Source organism: Gekko japonicus, unplaced genomic scaffold (assembly GCF_001447785.1).
Source record: "Gekko japonicus isolate JY-2015 unplaced genomic scaffold, Gekko_japonicus_V1.1 scaffold1339, whole genome shotgun sequence".
In the NCBI taxonomy this organism is placed as follows: Eukaryota; Metazoa; Chordata; class Lepidosauria; order Squamata; family Gekkonidae; genus Gekko; species Gekko japonicus.
The window spans coordinates 206,744-229,009 of NW_015161992.1; the positions used below are offsets into that span (position 1 = coordinate 206,744).

General features: G+C 44.2%; 1 protein-coding gene across 1 annotated transcript in view; it reads left to right on the plus strand.

Moving 5' to 3' along the window:
* Nucleotides 1-7,863: 7,863 nt before the first annotated feature.
* CEMIP (cell migration inducing protein, hyaluronan binding) overlaps nucleotides 7,864-22,266 on the plus strand; it is an 85,819-nt gene continuing 71,416 nt past the window's right edge. The window contains exons 1-2 of the mRNA XM_015405399.1: nucleotides 7,864-7,921; nucleotides 16,568-16,717. Coding sequence (XP_015260885.1) covers nucleotides 7,864-7,921; nucleotides 16,568-16,717 — 208 coding nt within the window. The remainder of the gene's footprint in view (nucleotides 7,922-16,567; nucleotides 16,718-22,266) is intronic.

Sequence of the window (22,266 nt, forward strand, 5' to 3'; positions counted from 1 at the left end):
CATTATGTAGACTGGTCCCTTCCCAATCCCTTTTGTCCCCAGGCTCTACCCCCAAATCTTCAGGATTTTCCCAATCTGGAGTTGGCAATCCTATGTTACACAGTTAAATAGTATAACACATACAGCAAACAGTACAAAACCACAACCTGGATCACAGGATTATAAAACTGGAGACTATTAGATTTTAGAAAAACTAGAGGTATGAAAGAGTCTACTTCTAGTCTAATATGAGTGAGACAGTGTCTAACTTTAGGGGAAGGATAATTTTACCCTGGACTGAATTTTACAAAAAAGAAAACCCCACATTTGGTCAAGTTGTATATTTATGAGGACCATCTTGGTTTCTAGTCTGAGAAAAGTACACAGGTGGAAAATTCTTTAGTCCCAGGAGAAAGAGCAGGGGGAAATCCCCTGGGGCTGACCCACTGCTTGACTGAGGCCACTTAAGGATTAGAAGTCCAAAAACAAGAAAACACAGATTCTTGGGATGCTGAACTTTGTACCTGGTACCAAATTCTGCAGTTCAGCAATGGAATGCATCAAGTACTTTTCCCCTATATATAACAGGACTCCCAATCTGGCATAAATCAAATTAAATGGGTGTGTAGACCAAATGTTTATGAATATTCTTTGCAATCTCTTTGACCAGCTCTGGCCTTCGTTCTCCAAGATGATAATATCCTGTATGTCCCGTCTTCCCTACTGAACCAATGGCAAAAGAGCTGGCAAATTAGAAGTCAGACAGACACTATGCTTGACCTTCTGGAAAATTACACATTCTAAATCCTGGCTGAAACTGGGGGGAGAAGCCAGGAACTGAGATGAGCCATATGTAAACAAGAACAGGGCCACAGAGGCACAAAGCAAAACAGTTCTCTGCCCTGCTGCTTGACAGCAAACACTTAGGATGAGGTTTCAGCAGCTAGCCTGCTGGACCAGCAGAAGGTCAGCCCCTGCACTCCTCGGATCCTCGGCGAGTCTGTGAAGGAAAACAAAATTCAGTTGGGTTCTCTAGAAGATTCCAGGTGTTGCTGTCCACTTGTTCCTTGCACATGTCCTCAAAGAGGCATTGATGTGGCTGTTTCACAGCAATGTCCCATGATTTCTTAGCGTCTGGTGGGAATCCATCAGCACTGAGGTTGACTTACAAGGTCCAGGAAGCAAAAGAATAAAAACTAAAAATGCCATCTCCAGGTGGGCATGCTGAACATTTCTCAGGACTTGCAATGGAAGTACACAAACATGTAACACATAGCAGCCAGTTTGGTGTAGTGGTTAAGTGCGCGGACTCTAATCTGGGAGAACCGGGTTTGATTCCCGTATAAATCCAATCTGTTCCTCTCTTCTTCTTCTTCTAAGTTCAGTCTTTAACAGCAGAAAAAAAGTCTGAGAGTTCTGTGGCAACTGGAAGACTACCCAGTTTGATTGCAGCTCATCAGACTGCTAAAGGCTGTGGTCTGTAGGGAGGAAATACTACAAGATTATTTCTTGGTGCAAAAAAATGGTTAGCCAAATGGATAGAGCATGAGGGTACAGAATAGAAGAAGAGGAGGAGGAGAAAGAGGAGGGGGAGATTGGATTTATACCCCACCCTTCACGACCGGAGGGAGTCTCAGAGCAGCTTACAATCCCCTTCCCTTCCCATCCCCTCTCCACAACAGATACCATGTGAGGTAGGTGGGGCTGAGAGAGCTCTGAGAGAACTGCTCTTGAGAGAACAGCTCTGAAAGAACTTATGACACCAGCAGCTGCATGTGGAGGAGTGGGGAATCAAACCCAGTTCTCCCACATTACAGTCTGCTCTCCTAACCACTACACCAAACTGGCTTTTAAAAAAAAAACAAATGGGGCCAAGTGTTTTGTAAATGTAGAAGACTGCAAGCTTTTGAATGATAATTCTTTCATTTAAAAAAATGTTTCTAGACCTCTAGGCTGCAAGATATGCTTGCAAGTCAGTTGACATTCCCTGATTGATCTTTTCAGCGGAGCAAGTGCAGAATTTCAATGTCCTTTATTTTTTGCCGCTTCCCAAAATCAGCAGGCTTAACAGTCCATCCTAAGAACACTTTTCTGTTGCTAAGTCCCACTGAATAGACTTGAACAGGTTGACTGTTTATGACTCTGATCCATGCCAATAAAGGTTTTGAATTGATTGACTTGAACAGGATTTGGAGTAGATCATACTTAGGAACACTCACTAAATTATGCTAAGCGAGCACATATGTACAACCTTTGGTTGCTTTTCATAATTTTATCCAGGTTGAAGAATACAGCTTTTTGTGACATAGAAGTTTGTTTTTCCACCAGCAGAGAGTATATATGAGCAAATTAGACTCTGTGAGCTTTAAGATCCTTTCTAGAGCCAAAGAAGGTATTTTTCAGGCCTTGAGCAGTGAGGAAGGGGATCAAGGCCATCTCCACAGTCATTATGTGAGGAGAATGACACCTAGAGCAGGCAGCTGGCGCAGACTAAGAGCTTCCTGTATCTACTTTTAGCATTGTCTGCTAATATTTGCTCTTTGGAAGTCTCCCAACAGCTGGGATTCTTTTTGTGTGTGTGTGTGTGTGTTTTTTAAGCCAGTGTCCTGCCAGAATGAGAGATGTAAATCCCACTTGCAGTTGCCAAACAGCCTTTAACAGCTGAGCAAAGAAACATTTCTTGCCCAGAAGAGTATTTGCAGCTGGAATCAGCCTGACCTTCGAGATTTTCACAGTGCTTTTCTCTATCACTGCACTGCACCTGCTGGATTTCAGTCTGCCAGGCAGTGGTTAGAACTATAGCTTCTTTAAAGTTGCAGTTGAGTTAGTCCTTTGGAGGCACTGTTGCATATTGAACAAAACATCTGGCCATCTTTTGGTAGATGTGGTGAGTTCACTTATTGATATGGAGGCCGTCCAGGTGAAGTCAGAATGCAGAAAAGCCTCTGCACCATTTCCACGTGCCTCCAGAACTCAGAAACCAGAGTCAGCAGTAGGGGAATATTCTAAAGTTCTTTTTGGCTTTAGGAATCCATGTGAAAAATAACCCCCCTCCCGATCTTCATTTAAGCTCTCTGTTGTCATTCCTTCAATCAAAGCCTTATTAGGAAAATTTTATTTTATTATATTTATTTATATTTATTTATTTAATGGTTATGCCCTTTCAGTGCTGCTGCCGGTAATGCAGAATTCGGCTTCAAGGAAGTGGAGTGGTTTTCTTGGTAAGGGAGGTGAGAGATCAACAGATAAAGCTTTCCCCCCATCAGTGCATCACCACACCTGGAAAACTTTATGCAGCTGGTAAAGTCAGCTGCCCCCTCAATGCCTATAAAACAGATGGAGATGTTTCTTTGGGAAGGACAGGGGTCTGGACACCCCTTTCTGAGTGGGAAGTACAGGGAAAGTATTCCAGCATTTTATGCTATATATAGTTAAGGTATATAAGGACCCTGAGTTGGGTAATGAGGAATAAATTGACTAATTGTACAATCTCATCAAGTGGTTCTTTGGTCTTCCAGAACAAACATGAGAGGGCATCAAATAATGTTGATATGAAATCCCCATAAATTCTTAGTGCTTCTGTTTTGTTTTGTTTTAAAACAAAATATTAATTAAATTTCTAGTCCTCCCTCCCCTGCGCAGCAAGACTTAGGGAGGGTTACAACAGTCCAACAGTCACAATATAACAACATAATACAATGTAATATGCATCTTATGTAAGCTGCCCTGAGCCTGCTCTGGCAGGAGGGTGGGATATAAATAAAATAAATAAATAAATAATAGATAATTATAAATTTAAAAAATCGATAAAACAATCAACAATCAGTAACTGGTTAAAATCCAAATTATAAAATCATTTATAAATAATTTCATTTATGGCACTAATTACAACTATTTCTGAGGCCGCTCTTGACATGTGCGTAACAGATGGTAATATTACAGGAAGTGGGCAGGTTAGTAAAACTCATATAAGATGGAATATAAGAATGCAGTGGAGTGCGCTGTGGAGGCCAGTACCGGTAGAGGTCCGCCGCCTCAACTATAGACGTAGCAGAATATCTCCATTTTACAGGCCCTGTGAAACTGCAACAAGTCCTGCAGGGCCTGGATCTCACTCGAGAGAGTGTTCCACCAGGTCGGTGCCAGAGCCAAGAAGGCTGTGGCTCTGGTTGAGGCTAAGCAGACCTCCTTCAGGCCAGGGATCACCAGCTGGTGTTGGTCTTTGTAATGTTCTTTGAGGGACATAATGAGAGAGACTTTCCTGAAGGTATGTTGATTCCAGACCACATAGGGCTTTGAAGGTCAGAATCAGAACCTTGAACTTAATCCAGTACTCAACTGGGAGCCAGTGCAGCTGGCAGAGCACTGGTTGTATATGTGTTTTTAATGGTGTTCCTGTGAGAACATGCGCTGCTGTGTTCTGGACCAGTTGTAATTTCATCAGTCTCAAGAATAGCCCTGAGTAGCATGCATTATAGTAGTCTAGCCTCAAAGTGACCGTTGCATGGATCACTGTTGCTAGGTCTCAGGGAGACATGTAGGGAGCCTGTTGCCTGACTTGCCGAAGATGAAAAAATGCAGACCTGGCAACATTCACAACCTGGGCCTCCACTGATAATGAGGCATCCAGAGTCATGTCCAAGCTCTTCACTGTTGGGGCCAGTGATAACAATGCCCCATCGGGAGCTGGAAATTGGACCCCCAATTCCTTCCTCCCCCAGCCCAGGCACAGGACCACCATCTTCGATGTAGTTTCAGTCAACTCTGTTTTAACCAGCCAGCCACGGCCTCTAAGTCCTTTTACAAGTGAAACTAATGGGGGAAACATCGCATAACATTTGATAGGGCTGTGGCAGACTTGATAAAATTGCTCTGGTTTCTGGAAGTAGGTCCCTCAGTATATTGGATGCCATTAAAAAAAAGAGCTCTATTTATTTATTTTATTGGACTTATAGGCCACCCTCCCCTGCATAGCAAGGCTCAGGGTGGGTGACAACAAAATTAAAACAATACTATAGATTAGTTGTTAAAAACAATTAACGAAGTAATAAATTAGAATAAAATCAGATGGCGGTGTATGGCACAAAATAACATAAATTATCCAGCGTGAGGTCCTACAGACGTAGGGTTGCTAGGTCCTACCTGGTTGCTGGCGAGGGGGGGATCCTGCTTCTCCTCCAGGATCTTCTGGTGCGCGCATGTAGTGCATGTGCTGTGATGACATCACCCAGAATTGATGTCATCGTGTCAAGGACATTGGGGGTGCTGCTCTAGTTTTGGGGCAAAACTCTTATGGTTTTTTGCCTTCAAAACCATAGAGTTTGTCCAAACACTAGAGCATTATGCCCCCAACATGATGTCACTTCTGGGTGATGTCATCATGACAGGGATGTCACAGGGCGATGTGCCTGTTTGGGGGTGGGGTTTCCCCACTGACCAGCTGGCAGGCAGTGGGTTGGAGCCCCAGAAATTAGGGGGAAACCCGCCCGGACCAGCGGTCTGGCAACCCTATACAGATTGTGTGTTGATGGAACTGGCGTGATGACCAAATGAATGGCGGTGGAGGGGCAGGGGGCTGGATGAAATCAATTCAGATGGAAAACTTTGCTGCCTCAACTGTGGGCCTACATTTCTATCTTACAGGCCCTGTGGAACTGCATCAAATTCCACAGGGCCAGGAATCTCATCTAGAAGAGCATTCCACCAGGCCTGGGCCACAAACGAAAAGGATTGAGGCTAGACAAATGTTTTCGGCCTGGGGACCACCAGGAGGTTATTGTCCATAGAGCATAGTGCTCTATAACATGGATTGCCAAATTATAGCATGGGAGCTTCCAGAGGAATAGACACTGAGATTAGTGACTTTCGAGACAGGAGCAGGAGGACTCAGGCTGGTGTGCCACTGTGCATTTCTATCAAATTAGGGTTGTCAACTTTCAGGTGGGGCCTGGGAACCTCCCAGAGTCTGTACTACAGAGATTAGTTCCCCTGGAGAAAATGGCTGCTTTGGAGGTTGGACTGCATGGCATTATGACCTGCTGAGGTTCTGCTTTGGTTCTGTGTCAGGTTCTTATGCTCACCAATGTTCATGTGTACCATATGCTTTGTAATTTCTGGAATGGTGCCACCTTGGACTTGATTTGTGGTGACATTGCCAAAAGAGGTGCCTGTTTGTAATGATAGTATTGCCAGTCAAGCACAACCAAAAGTTAACTACTATAAAAAATTGGCCCAGCTTAACTGTTAACAGTGGCTGTTGTGCTTGAGGGGTAATTGCAGGGAAGCCTTGTTATAACATTCTTGGCTTATACAATATCAACACTCTAAAAACCTCAGTCCTGCTGGTGAGTTCCAACAAAATTCTAATAAACTATTGGCTTATAAGTTGTTTTAAATATAAAGTTGCATTCAGTACTTTCCTACCAGTTCCCCCTGTCCCTTCTGGCATTATTTAATGGTCACTGGCATCTCTCTCTTGGGGGGCATCCGTGTTAAAGGTAAAGGTTCCCTTGCTCGAAAGCCAGTCGAATCCGACTCTAGGGTTGCGGTGCTCATCTCCGTTTCCAAGCCGATGAGCCAGCGCTGTCCGAAGACATTTCCGTGGTCATGTGGCCGGCATGACTAAACACCAAGGCGCACGGAACGCTGTTACCTTCCCACTGAAGTGGTACCTATTTATCTACTGCTGAACTACTGACCTTCCACAGCCTGCAGTTCAGCGTCTTAACCACTTGAGCCACCGCAGCTCCGCATCCGTGTTGGTGCTGCCCAAAAGAGTGTATGTCTAGAATTTGGGCTGCATGGCTGTAAAATCTAGGACCTGATGAATCAATTCTAAATATATCCAATGGGGGAAGCATTTGTAAACTTGCAGGGGGAGGTGGACACTTTTTGGATTCATACCCTTGTCTGTACAGAACATGCTGGTTTGTTCTAAACTGTAGTTATTTGCTGTTTTGCCAAATCAATAAAGACTATCAATTAAAAAAGAAAGAAGAAAGTGTCAGTGTTGTGTTTTTACCATGCCAAGAGCGTATGCCAATTCATTTGACCCTACTGATGTGTGACTACGGTTCAAATACCTTTGCATGTCATGCTGTGGGTGTGTGGCTTATGATATACACAAGAGGGGGACCCGCGATACTCGCGGGGGGGGAGAAGAGCTCCGTCTCCTCCAACCCCCCCTCAATCTCCCCGAGGCTGTTGCGGCGGTGGCGAGGCCGGTCCTCCACCCCCCACCCTGCCCGGCTCCGACCCGCGTGGCGGTGAGGCCAGCTACAGAGCGTTCCCTGCGCATGCGCAGGGGACGCTCTGTCACTTTCGGGGGGATTTAAACATCCCCCCGAAATTTTTTTCAACTTTTTCGATTTTTGTGCACACGTGGGGACTGGCCCACGTGTGCACAAACCTCCCCCCCCCAAGTGCCCCCGGAGCGCTGATTTAGCGATCCACACTCAGGGGGCCACTTGGCTATTAGATATATAGATATTGCAAAACTTACACCAGTTTCTAAAATTTGAACCTTTGAATAATTTTAATCAAGCTCCCCCCCCCCAATATAAACATATGGATGTTCAGCTATGTCCAGCCCTGTTGCTTATATGCTTGCAGTGCATTCATTAGGAATACCCTGTTACTTGTGGGGATTCCTGTGTATGATTATAATCCCAAGTGATGCTATGTTAATCTTGCAGAAAAGGGGAAGTGTGGGGTGAAGTAAGCTCGGTGTCCTGCAAGACTTGATCAAATGTCATAAAACTGAGCATAATATTCCTTTTTGCATGAAAAAAATACTAGGCAGTTTTTTTACAGAGTGGTGGCTTTCCCCTATCTTCACAGGTCTTTGGAAGATAAAGAATACTGAAGAGAGTTTCACCTCCCGAGATGTCCATGGAAGTCAGCTTTGTTTTGCTTCTATTTGTGCTGCTGTCTCTCTGTAGGGGTAAGTGGTTGGGCAACTCCATGGAAATAACCACGTTGTCCTAATAAGTAGTAACTGTAGGGCCAGAGCCATTACAATTTAGGTGTGTCTTCAGCATCTTGATCCATTTTATTCTAAATGTCAGTCAGTCAGTCAGCCTTTATTGGGATAGATTCTAAATGTACTTGAATGGTAGATGGGCCATCCCAATCTTTAAAATATGCATTGTTATTTAAATTTCTACTTTCTCTTATCCTCTAAGATGGTTTGGGAATTCTTCTTTGTGAGAATCCTTCTACTCCACTATTCTAACCTTCTTTAAACCTCCTGAGGTACTGTTAACATAATGGATATCTTTTTAAAAAGCTTATTTAAATGCAGAAAAGCCCAGCCACATGCTGTTCTGCATCAGTTCATTGCAGGAACATTCTCACCTGGCACAAAGCCTTCCACCCCCATTAGATAACAACAGTTAGTCCTTGCTTAAATCCTCAGAGTGCTTCCAATCCCTGCCATAAGCCATAAACTAACCTGCCTCAAAGCGCCCAATGCAGATCTCACCTAAGCCATGAGTATTTAGGCAAACTGCTCCTCTCTTGCTTGAGTCCCAGTTATAAAATGACAACTCTGGCCTTGACTCTTCATACACACACACACACACACACACACGCCTGCCCAATACAAATTCCCCAGTACAGTTTTCCATCATGTACCTAGCTGACACAGTGTGCTGTGACCCATGAAAGCTCATATTGAAATATGTTACTAGTCTTTAAGGTGCCGCTAGATCTTTTTGTTTTATTTTAATACAACAGACTAAAATGGCTGCCCCTTTGCAACCAACTTTGCAGGGTAGGAGTAAAGGGATTTGAGAATTAAGGGCTTGCCAACTTCCAGCTGGGGCCTGGAGATTTCCAGGAATTACAATTGATCTCCAGACAACAGGGATCAATTCCCCTGTAGAAATTGGCTGCTTTGGAGGGTGGATTCTATGGCATTGTACCCCACAGAGGTCCTATCCCTCCCCAAACTGTGCCCATCCTTCCACCCCCAAATCTCCAGGAATTTCCCAACACAGAACTGGCAACCCTATGAGGCCCTTTGGACTAAGTGCCCTTATTGGATTAGTTCTTACCAGCTTTTTCACTGGCTAAAGAGAGAGGAGAGTTACCCTTACCTCCTTCTCCCTGCAGCCCCCTCTCATGTGGGTCCAATAAGCCCCATCTCCTCCTCCCTTGGCTGGTAGGATCCAGCTAATTACTATAATAACAGTTGCACTCATAAATAGCCTTAATTGAACTACAGTCTGCCAGCCTTTATTTGTAATATAAAGATAATATCGGCTTTGTTGAGAAAATGCAGTGCCAGGGCGTTGCAGTGGTTTGAATGTTGAACTAGGATCTGGGAGACCCAGGTTCGAATCCCCCACTCTGCTGTGGAAGCTGGCTTGAGTTGGGCCAGTTGTCCTCTGGAGGGGAGAATGTTGCTGTAAGCCGTTTTGGCTCTCCATTGGGGAGAAAAACAGGGTATACATATCTAAATAAATAAATAAAATTAATGAAGCATTCATGGCCCTTTTTTCAGTTGCTGGTTCTTTAGTTGTAGTCAGGACTTTTGGGGGGGTGACATTAACTGGTACTGAGTATCAGCAACTTTTGGAAGGGATCTCCCAAGCCTGAGGGGGGAATTTGTAGAGATTGGTACAACCTTATATGAGTACCTGCACCTTTCTCTTCCCTTGGGGGGAAAATCTGTAGTAGTGGGGGTAGAATATAATAATTCTCTGCTGCCCTCTCCCCACCTTCTCTCTTAAATGTGAAGACATTCACATATCATTTGCTGCTTCTCTGTGCCAGTGCCAAACTGTACTGCCGCCTGAATACCTGCTAGTTTTCACTGACTTTCCAAGGACAGCTGTTGTACAGGATTCCAGATGGCAGCTGTGCAGCTGTCTAAAGCTACAATTAAAGCCACTTCTGTGCTCTGAGAGTTTTAATTAAGGACGCAAAAATGTTAATGTTGATGGAAGTCTGGAGCAGTGACCGCGGAGAGGTAGAATCAAACCCGAGTACAAAAAGACAAGGAAATTCTCAGCTGGGTCTGAAATTTTAACTGTGATAGCAGCAAAATGTGTAGAGAAGGGGGGGGCAATGGAGAGGTTCAGAGATGTGTCCCATTAAATTGACTCTGCCCCTCCAGTTGGTGCTTTGATTTGTTTTCTAAGCTAAATGGCCTACCCATCAGCCGTTTGGGTGCTGGAATTACTTGCTTCAGTTGCCTCTTATTGTGGGCCAATGACATAATTCCTTCTGTCCTGCACATCTGTGAACCTCCATATGGAAGCTTAGACAGGATTCTCCAACTAATTTTTATAACCCAATCATCCCACTTTACAAGAGGCTTATAATCTTGAGTCTATTCTCCGGGTCATATTGATGGTCCCTCTAGTTCAGTGATCCGTTCTCCAGTCAGATGCCACAGGAAAATACCAATACTCAATGGAGATGCCTATTGTCTGACAGTGGTCCCTGGTAGCTGCTGTTTAGAATCTCCCTTATATATAAAAGCTGAATGGTGGTGGCACTTCTCTAGAACATTCCATACGCTCCGGAATTGGTTGGCGCCCTGATGTGTCACTCAGAATCTGCCCCTATCCACTGGCTGCATTGCTTGAGTCTCGCCTCTAACATTCTAAACACTTTGCTGTTTCTCTCCCCCCCATAGCCAGTCAGAACACAGAGGTTATTTGCATATGCAGCCTCATTGGCCTTTGCCTCAGAACACAGAGGTCGTTTGCATATGTGACTTGATTGGCTTTTGCTGTTCTGAGGTAAACAGTTTGCTGTTTGCTGTTCTGAGGTAAAATGTGTCCAATCTCCAGGTGAGGGCTGGAGATCACTCAAAATTACAACTGTTCTTTAGGTAGCAGAGATCAGTTCCTCTGAAGAAAATGGTGGACTCAGTGTCATTATACCCTGCTGAGCTCGCCACAGCAAATTGACACTGAGTGTCCAAGGCTGGGGCACCCGCCCAGAGCCTCTTTCTAGAGACGGTTGTATTTATTTCCACAACGAGCCTTTTTCCTAGTTACATAATAATTACCTTATGTGTCTAAGGTTCATCTAGACCATCTGTCTGAACTAGTTGTCACTGGAGTGGCAGCTTCAATATTTCTTGGGTCAAAGTACCTGCTATTAGTCCCTTCACCAGCAAGGATTGGCGTACAAAAGCTAAGAATGCCCAATGCTGTCTCCAGACTTTTCAAAACAGTTCCACCATGCAAAATGAGAATGTTGGCATTCTTGAGGCAAGCTGGGTCCGGCCTACTTAAGGGACCGCCTCTCCCCGCATGTTCCCCCAAGAGCACTGAGGTCGGGGAATTTTCATCGCCTGGAAATTCCAGGCCCCCGGGAAGCAAAGCTGGCCCAAACTAGGGCTAGGGCGTTTTCGGTGGCGGCTCCCACCTGGTGGAATGAGCTCCCGGAAGATACTCGGGCCCTGCGGGACCTAGTGCAGTTCCGCAGGGCCTGCAAGACGGAGCTCTTCCGCCAGGCCTTTGAGGGGGAGCCGCCACCGCCATTATACCACCAATGATTTTACAACCATCTGCCCCACATAGTAGGGGCAGATGTCGCCCAAACAGAGCTGGGGATACACTCTTCCTGGCGCTTCTGCAGGAAATAACTTGGCCGTCAGTTTTGGGATGTCGTCCATCTTGGATGTAAATTGTATGTAATCTATGATAGCACCAATTTTATGATAGATATCTGTTTTTACTATGTTGTTATATGTATATTTTAACCTCGGCATTGCCGCCTGTTAGCCGCCCCGAGCTGAATACTGGATGGGGCGGGATATAAATCTCAAAATAAATAAATAAATAAATAAGCTTCAGGGACCAGTTTCCCTGGAGAAAATGGCTGGTTTGGAGAGTGGATTCTATAGCATTATACCCCGCTGAGGTTCCTCCCTCTCCAAACTCCACCATTCCTGGGTCCACCCTCAAAATCTCCAGGAATTTCCCAAGCCAGAAACTTTAGGTGTAATGGGCCTATGGCCAGCCTTTGGGCCTCGGTGGCAAATGTCCACCTTAACCATCCCTTGGGAACTTACTGTCATGGCTCATCATCTCATTTTGTGGCAGCCAATTCCATAAACTGAATGTTTTTTAATTGCTTTTTGTCTCTCAAATCTAATGCTGTCCAAATTCTGTGGTAACAGCTTCAGTGTTTCCGTTCTCTCCTTGCCATTCTTAATTGTATAGACCTCTGTTATGTGCCTCCACCTCATCTGTCTGCCTGATTCTTTGTTTGGTGTACCAAAATGTCCCGATTGCTCTAAATTTGCATTTAAGGATGGATACACACACAGAGAGAATCATAGAGTTGGAAGGGACCTCTGGAGTCATCTAGTCCAACTCCCTGCACAATGCAGGAAATTCACAAATCTCCAGGCCCACAGTGACTGCTGTTCCATGCTCAAAGGTGACAAGAAAACCTCCAGGATCCCTGGTCAAACTGGTCTGGAGAAAAATTGCTTCCTGACCCCAAAGTGGCAATCAGCATTTCCCTGGGTGTGTAAGAAAGGGCCACAAGAACTAAGCACTGAGGCAACCCTTCCTGTCCTCCCTCTCATGATCTGATCACAGAATCTGCATTGCTGTCCGATGGCCATCTAGCCTCTGTTTGAAAACCTCCAAAGAAGGAGAGCCCACCATTTCCCGAGGAAGCTTGTTCCACTGAGGAACTGCTCTGTCAGGACGTTTTTCCTAATGTTTAGCCGAAAACTCTTTTGATTTAATTTCAACCCGTTGGTTGGTTCTGGTATATATGTGTGTGTGTGTGTGTCCAAGAGCAATTAATTCCATTGTTTAACCATAGATCAGAGGTGTCAAATTCATTTGTTACAAGGGCCAGATCTGACATAAATGTGTGTGTGTGTGTGTGTGTGCCATAAAATGTAATGCGAGGTACTGGAGATGGAAACTGTATAAAGGACAGCAGCTGGTAAGCTCTGAGTTGGTGTACCCTCACTGCAAGGCCCCGTGGGCGGGGAGGGGGGTGCAGAGGAAAACCGGACTGGAGGCGGACTGGACAGACTGAAAGGCGAACTGGAGAGGCAGCAGTGCTGGGCAGATGCTCTCATGATGCTTGACTGCTGCAGACAAGGCTGTTCTGCCGTGCTGAAGCCACAATGGAGCGGCTCTGCCCACTCCCACCAGCACTTCCTCCCTTGCATCACTTGCTCGCGGGCCCCGATTCGGCCCCCGGGCCTTATGTTTGACACCCCTGCCATAGATTGTATGAAGAACTTCTTCTTTGTGTAATTACATTACCAGTTTCAGTGGAAGACCCAGAATTTTGGTTAATTTCTTGAGTTTGTGTGGTGTTTTCTGTTAAAGCGTATGTTTGCTGAACACCAGGACTTGGCTTTCTAGAAGCAGGGAGACCCCATGCAAAGGAGAGCAGAGCCTCTTCTTCATTGTGCCAAAGAGGGGAACAATGGCAGGTGTAGCTTTTTTTTCAGTCCTGAAAAGCAAGCTGCTACGCCTAGGGAAAGTCTCTTTTTTACACAACTATTCAAGATGTTGAAAACTGACCTCCTTTATGTTTGGTTGCTCCAGCAAGGACAGCAGTGGATGTGCTACACAGGCACTACGGGCAAATGAACTGACTGATCCATCTCCAATGGTCTGTTTCAGTCAGAGTGTTTTTGTTTTTTTGGAATGTGACAGGAAACTGGATGCAGATGGGGAGAGTTTTGTTTAGCATTCTCAGTTTATCCTTCCAATGGCTAAAATCTAAGAAAATACAAATGCCCAATATGGCTCTGTCAGTCGAAGAATTTCCGGAGTATTGAAGCTGGAAAATATTTAAAATGGAAAATAGATCCATATTGGCTGCTCTCTATTTGATGGAATGTGATTTTCATTTCAGAGAGATTTCAGAGTGGTGAGGATTGGTTGGTTGGTTTTAAAATAACAACTTCACTTAGACACTGTCTAGCTATTAGCATGGCAGCAGATTTTAGGCCCAGTATGACAACTAGTCTATTAACAATATGTTCCTTTTAGGTTTTCCAACTCAGGTTCCAAAATGCCCTAAAAGCTCAGCTGTGTTTTGTGGTTGGTGTTGCATAAACAACATGGGAAGAAACAGATTCATACAAATGCCTTCCACATATGAACCATGGTTCACCTGGTGCTTTTGTGAAGGAGCATCAGTTATGCCCCTCCCCTTCCCCTAAATTGCTGAAGGATTAGCTCAGTGGTATTACTATAGTCATAGAACATAGAATTATAGAGTTGGAAGGGATCTCCAGGGTCATCTAGTCCAACTCCCTGCACAAGGCAGGAAATTCACATATACTTCCTCCTCCACACCCACAGTGACTGCTATTCCACACCCAGAAGATGACAAAAACCTCCATGATCCCTGGCCAAACAAGCCTGGAGAAAAATTGCTTCCTGATCCCAAAGTGGCAATCAGCATTTCCCTGGGCTAGTAAGGAAGGGACAATCCTTCCTGCCCTCCTTCTCATGATCTGCCTAAGTTCACAGAATCCTCATTGCTGTCAGATGGCCATCTAGCCTCTGTTTGAAAACCTCCAAAGAAGGAGAGTACACCACCTCCCGAGAAAGCGTGTTCCACACCACTGAGGAACTGTTCTAACTGTCAGGAAGTTCTTCCTAATGTTTAGCCAAAAACTCTTCTGATTTAATTTCAGCCTATTGGTTCTGGTCCGATAGGGGCAACAGAAAACAACCCCGTACTATCATCTATATGACATCCCTTCAAGTACTTGAAGATGGTTATCATATCACCTCTCAGTCATCTCCTCTCCAGGCTAAACATACCCAGCTCCTTCAACCTTTACATTTATCCCCATTGAAGTTCATTTTATTTGTTTTAGCCGAGTTTCGCAGCCTGTTAAGATCATCCTGTATCCTGACTCGGTCTTTTTTCGTATTTGCTACCCTTCCCAATTTAGTATCATTTGTAAATTTAATAAGCATTCCCTCTATCCCTTCATCCAAATCATTTATAAAGATGTTGAACAAAACAGGTCCCAGGACAGATCCTTGAGGCACTCCACTTGTCACTCCTCATTGCAGATAAAGAAAATATACTAGATTGTTTGGCACCTAGCATTGCTAAAACATTTCTGTTCACCCAGGCTTCTAACTGGACCATCTTTTCAGGTGTATTATCTTGGCCTGTTTTATTATTGCATTTAAGGCCTGCTTTTAGGTGGCTTAAAAGTTAAGATGCTGAGCTGCAGACTGGAAGGTCTGTAGTTCAGCAGTTTGAGACCCTAGTGCCGCGTGACGGAGTGAGCTCCCATCTCTTGTCCCAGCTCCTGCCAACCTAGCAGTTTGAAAGAAAGAAATTGCAAGTAGATAAATAGGTACTGCTTTGGTGGGAAGGTAATAGTGTTCTGTGTGCCTCAGCGTTTAGTCATGCTGGCCACATGACCACAGAAACGTCTTTGGACAGCACTGGCTCTTTGGCTTGGAAGCAGAGATGAGCATCGCCCCCTAGAGTCGGATTCAACTAGCTTTCGAGCAAGGAAAACCTTTACCTTTTTTAGGGCCTGATGGTTAAAAGGTTATAGTGTTCATTGTCTGCAAAAATGTTTAGGTATCATCTGCCTTTTTTGTTGAAACTCAGGGGAAAGCAGAGATGAGCATCGCTCAGGCATTTTATGTTAATATTTGAGTGTTTGTATATGCAGCTCTTTGCAACTGGATTTTACTGTGTGAAATGGCAAAATCCACTTGCAAACTTGCTAAAGTGAATTGAAAGGATTAGAAGCTGTTGTTTTTTAATGATGTTTTTAACATGTATGCTGGAATGGCTTTATTGCATATCAATGAGTTTTACTGAATGGTTTTTTAAACTATTTATGCATGCTTTGAAATTTTTTATTATTATTATTATTTTTGGTATTTGGAAGCTGCTTCAAACAGTTGTTTCAAGAGGTGGAGTATAAATAACCATATAAATAAAATTAGTTTCCTATGGAGCAGGGGGACATTGGGGAGGCCAAGCCCCAGTCAATGTTCTGTCAGACCTCAAATTACACGGGCCCCATTTAGTTCAGACAAGGCACTTAGGGAAGTCAGATATTTGATTTCTGGGATAGCCTAGACAGGCCTTTATGTCATGCCTGGCTTGCACAAAGTTGTTTGCAAAATTACATTTTGCTTCATTAAAACCCTCCCTTTTTCCTCATGGTAATAGGATAATGTAGTTCCTTTTAGCCTCTACAGTGGGGCTTGTGGTTGAGTGGTAGAGTATCTCCTTGGCATGTAGAAGCACTTTACTGCGTGTTAGTTTGCCCCGGGGCAAACAGCCACACTTCTCCCCCGCAGTTTCCTGCGCGTGTGACCGGGGCCGTAGTTCCTTTTAGCCTCTACAGTGGGGCTTGTGGTTGAGTGGTAGAGTATCTGCTTGGAATGTAGAAGGCCCCAGGTTCAGTCCCCAGCAACTCCTGTTAAAAGGATGAGGCGCTGTCAGATGATGTCAGACCTCTACCTGACACCTTGGACAGGCACTGCCAGTCAGAGTGGACGAGACTGACCATGTCAGACCAAGGGCCTGGCTTAATATAAGGCAGCTTCACACGTCCAGGGTTATTAACTATTTCTTTTATGTATGCTGACAGCAATGGCCTCCGTCTGTCCTGATCTGGACCCACAACTGAAACTCTGGACCCCTGGGCACAATGAAGATAATTTCGTAAACATCAGCCATGGCCAAGAGCTCCTGTTAGCTTCCTCTGCAACTGTCCATTCCATCCTCATCACAAATGGAGGTAACCCAAGCAGCTGGAAAAAGTGATGCCTTGATGTCTTCTATAGTATGCCTTCTGGGATGAGAGGGAAGTCTCTGCAGGAGGTTTGCAGTAGGGCTCAAGGCTTTGCATGCAGAAAGTCCCAGATTCAGTCCCTGCCATGCCCTGATACAAAGGTCTTGGGCAGCAGTTCTGGGAAGGCCCTTGGCATGATATCCTAGAGAGCTGCTGCCAGTTAGGGTAGAAAACACTGAACGTGGATCACTGGCCTACCTCAGTAAAACGTAGCAGAGTAGACCAGGCCATGGCTCAGTGGTAGAGCATGTGCTTGGCATGCTGAAGGTCCCAGTTTCACTCCCCTGCATTCAGAAGGATCGGGTGTTGTGAAAGACCTCGGCCTGAGACCTTGGGGAGACACTGCCAGTCAGAGTTAGGGTAGCCAACCTCCATGTGGGGCCTGGAAATTACAGCTGATCTCCCCTGGAGAAAATGGCTGCTTTAGAGGGAATTATGCTGAAACAGGAGCAGAACTGAGCACCTGGGGAACCTCACCTTTCACTTTTGAAGCTGGGCGTGAAAATGCATAACTATTATCTGATGCAAATGGGCCAAGGAGCTGGGTAGGATTTCCAGTAACTGGCTGCGGGTTTCAGTGAACTGTTTTGCTCCTTGCTCTCCCCCCTGCAAACAGCAGAATAAACAATGCAATCAGATATATACACATTCACTTGCTTTCTGTGTGCTGTTGAATCCATCTTTTCTTAGTGCAGAAATCTGATGACCTATGTACACAGTGCCTCTAGTGCTGATGGGGCGAGGGAGGTATGGCGGTGTGTATGTTGTAGGGCTATCTTTTGGCTATGCTCCTGCAGAGTGCAGGAGGTTGGACTAGATGACCTTCAAAGTCCCTTCCAACTTTAACGTTCTATGATTCTATGACAAGGTAGAATAATGGAAGGGGAAGGAGATACGGATATGCTTGATCCCTTCCAACCTTTGTCCCATCTCAAGAGATGCCGGCTGTAGGGATAGGAAGGTATACCCTTGTCCGACACTGGTGTTGTGCAATGCCAGGTCTATTAATAATAAGACCACTGTTCTCCAGAGCTGTCTGGTAGAGCAGGCAGTAGACCTGGCTTGCGTGACTGAGACCTGAGTGAGAGAGGGTGAAATGGTTGTCCTGGGTCAACTGGTTCCCCCAGGTTTTTCGATCCTTCACCAGTTCCACATTGATGGGGCAGGAGTGGCATTATTCATCCGGGAGGCTTTCTCATTTAGGCCACTCCCTGAGACAACAGTTGCTAGCATTGAATGTGTGGGCCTGGTGTGGGAGGCTGAGGAGAGTTTGGCCATTTGGCTGGTGTACTGTTCACCTAACACACCGGCAAATGCCCTGTCAGGCCTGTTGGAGGCTGTATTTGGCTGGGCCATGGAGTATGTTAGCCAAATTGCCTTAAATTCTCAATTAATCTAGGGGAAGTTATGATTATCAGTTGGCAATAGGCAAATTAGGGTTCACACCGGTGGGACTTGGCAAACCTAATTTTATCAAGTAGCTGGATTATATACTGGATTGAAAATCCAAGACAAGAGAAGAAGAAGTAGCCCTTGATAAGGCTCACAAAATTCTTTATGGCTTAAGAAATCAGCCAAAAAGATTACAACACAAGGAAAAAGCATTGTCTGTGGCACAAGCTCTGTGCCAGCAAGCAGTTCCTCTGAGCATGTATAGAGTTCCTTTCCTTGCTGGTAGAAGCCAGGCTGAATGAGGCCTGAGCATGTAGATTATTAAAACAAAATCAGAAGTGATGTGCTGCCAGACCCTGTATAAGAACATGAGAAATATAAATGATAAACACTTCAGATGAAAAGCCAAGTTATAGCAAGATAGCTAAAATGATGGTGTGGCAGCTATATTATAAACTGGTATCAAAATGCCTGAGCCCTGAAGGTGGGGTTTTAAGAGAACAGCTGATCACAAAACTAAAACTAAAACTAAAAAAAAAGCATTTATTATGAAAAAGAGAGCTAAAAGAGATCTACTTCTATAAGAAGGGAAAATAAAACATTAAACTTATACTAACATGAGACAAAGCTTGAATGAGACGCAGTAACATAATAATGAAATAGAAACAGATTTAAGATAAATGTAACTTCTTGAAAATAAGGGATTCTTGATATGAGATACACTTAAAAAATTATAATGAAGGAAATGCAAGGAAAAGGACTTTCTGTTTTATAAAGAAAGATTTTACAAAATAAGTTTTTGGAACACTGTCATATTTCTTAAAGAGAGTGAAAGCTGTAAAAACAATATCATCAGGAAGAAAGAGTTCTTAAAACCAAATAGTGAATTTAAAAATGAGAGGGAGGAAAAATCTTGTCAGGGTCTTTTCTCCAAAAGGGAATTGAAACAAAAATGGGTGAACTTCCGGTGTGGCCGTGGATAGAAGCAGACGCAGGCTGAGGGAGCTCCTGCCTCTTTTTGTTGTTGTTCAGTCGCACAGTCGAGTCTGACTCTTCGCGACCCCATGGACCAGCTCCCGCCAGGTCCTTCCGGTCTTCCGCTGTCCTCGTAAGTTTGCTCAATATTTTGATACTGTCCATGGGGTTTTCTTGGCAAACATACTGGAGTGGGTTGCCATTACCTTCTCCAGGGGATCACTCTTGGTCTGAGTTCTCTGCTGTGGCCTGTCTGTATTGGGTGGCCCTTCACGGGATAGCCCACAGCTTCATTGAACTACGCAAGCCCCCTCGCCAGGACAAGGCAGTGATCCATGAGGGAGTCCTGCCTCTACCCTCCTAAAATTGACTATAAATCGGATCATACACCTGAAAATCGTGCTACAAAGGGATGGGAGGAGCATCTAAAGGGAAATCGAAAAGACATCAGTTACAAGAGGCCTCGGTGAAGACTTATTTTACAAGAACAGAGGCAACTAAAACTGCAGAATTACCAGAACAAAGGGGCCTCAACATGGCGACAGGCGATTCAACACCAGCTTCAAGAGCTACAGACGAAGATGCCCCCATTACAAGGAAAGATCTGACTGAGTTGAAAGATGACCTTCTAAAATCCCTTTCAGAGATGGTAATGACTTTTTCAATCCCAGATCACTGAATTACAAAAGGACTTAAATGCCACTTCTACTCTGGCTGAAAACAATGCTGAACTCACTCTCACTCTTCAAGAAGACATGAAAACAACCAGAGCCACTGAAAAGCAAACGAATGCCCGGCTAACGGCCCTGAAGCAACGTTGGCGTCAATTTAATCTGAAATTGAGAGGGCTGAATGAAGGGTAGGAACGAGGAAAGGACATGGAACAGTTTATCTCAGTATGGCTGGCATCAGAACTCAAGTTGGAGGATGGTAAGCAGCCTATCATTGTTAAAGCATTCAGAATAGGCCCCCTGACCGCTGCAAGGAGAAACCGCCCCAGAGACATTCTAGTACAGTTTTTATACCCTAAAACCAGAGACAGGGTCCTCAGGGAGGCGAGAATTCGGGGGTCACTGCAGTTTAAAGATGATAACATCCAAGTTTTGTTGGATCTATCAGTGAAAACCCTTGATAAACGCAGAAGCCTAAAAGTTTTCGCTACTAAACTTTTCAAAGCTGGCATCCGTTTCCGTTGGAGCCCTGCGTCAGATATCCAAGTTTTCAGGAATGGCCAACAGCATCAAGCAACCAATGTTCCCTCTGGCAAAGCTCTTCTCAGCGCATTGAACCTCCAACTCACATCGGAGGAAGAGCAAGCCCTTCTGAACATATGAAGAGTCCCTGTTCCTTTACCTACTGTCTTTGCTCCCTGCCAGCATTATTTACAGGGAACGTATACTGAAGTTAATTGAATCTAACACCTCTCCAATACCTGGATTCATGCTGTTTGCACTGACCATGGACTGCTTATTCACTCATCCCATATGATGGTAACACTACTGTCCTGTAATTATTTTTTTAAAAAATGTGGTCAGTATTGTAGATGGATGGTCTTAATCAGTCATGGATGTTAATAATATTATTTCTATTAACAGGTACTTCTTGAAATTGTTATTAGGAGGTTGAGGTGGCTGCTGCACGTGGGGTTTTGACTCTATTGAGTATCTAATCCTCTTCTTTCTTTTTTTGCATTGCCATACTTCTGGAGAGGGTGGAAAATATAGCCACCCTCTGTGTTCCAGAAAGTGTACTCTGATCTAAGTTAGGGTACCCTGATCTAAGTTAGGGTAGGTTTTAGATAGTGTCTTAACATAGTTAGAGATAGGTAGAATAGGTGCTAGTTGTATAGTAATTGCAGGTACTCTTACTAGTAGTTTGTAAAGTGATCTAAGAATAGAAGTACAATTGCACATCCTTTTAAAATATGCTCTTGGAATGCTAGGGGTTTGAACAATAAGCACAAACTTTATAAAGTTTCTTCCTTTTGGGTGAAGGAACAACCGGACATTTTATGTCTACAGGAAACTCACCTGAAAAACCCACCTCAGCGTATTTTGAAATCGGCGTGGTTCACACAGCAGTTCCATGCAGCAGGAACCTCTAAGTCAAGAGGAACAGTTATCATCCTCTTGAAACACTTTCCCTTCCAATGTAGCCAAACAAAAGCTGACCAAAGAGGCCACTTCCTGTTCATCAAAGGACTCCTTAATGACCAACCTCTAACAATGGCCTCTATCTATGCTCCCAATACAGACCAAATGGTGTTTCTGAAGGAGGCCTTTGATAAGCTTGCAGAGTTCAAGCAGGGGGAAGTGATAATTGGGTGTGATCTGAACAGTATAGTTGACAATACTATGGACCGCACTTTTAAAACTAAACAGAAATCAAAGAGCAGGAAAACTCAAACAATGTCAGAGTTGGCTAAGCTGTTAGATTCCTATAATCTGGTAGATCTTTGGAGGACAATGAATCCAGGTGTTAAGCAATTTACTTTTTATTCCCACACTCATGCAATTTATACATGCATTGATTTTATTTTAGTTTCCCACTCTATAAGGACTCAATTTATAGAAGCTGACATAGGGAGCATCACATTGTCTGATCATGCTTGGGTGTCTGGTTGTTTTAAGAAACAACACTCGGATGGAAAAGGGTCAAACTGGATGCTGAATAAAATCCTTATACAAAAAGAAAGCATAGTCGAAGACATTAAAACTAAAATAACTGAATACTTTAAAATCAACGCCACAGGGGAAGTTGATCAGAATAATGTCTGGGATGCCTTTAAGGCAACAATACGGGGCCAACTGATCTCTATAGCTTCCTTCTGTAAGAGAGAGAAACATAAAATAATAACAGAACTACAGAATAGCATTAAAGATTTAGAAATCAAACATATGAGATATGGAGGGAAGAAATATTTGAAAAAACTTACTCAGGAACGAAGGAAATTGGATCTATTGGTAACTTCTAAATCTCAGAAAAATTTACTAATCATGCGGCAGAAATACGTTAACCAGACCTCCAAATCTATAAAATTGTTGAAACACAGGGTAGATAAAAAAACTACTTCTAATTTTATTTTTGCAATTAGGGGCCCTGACGGAAAGTCATGTACCACCCCAAAT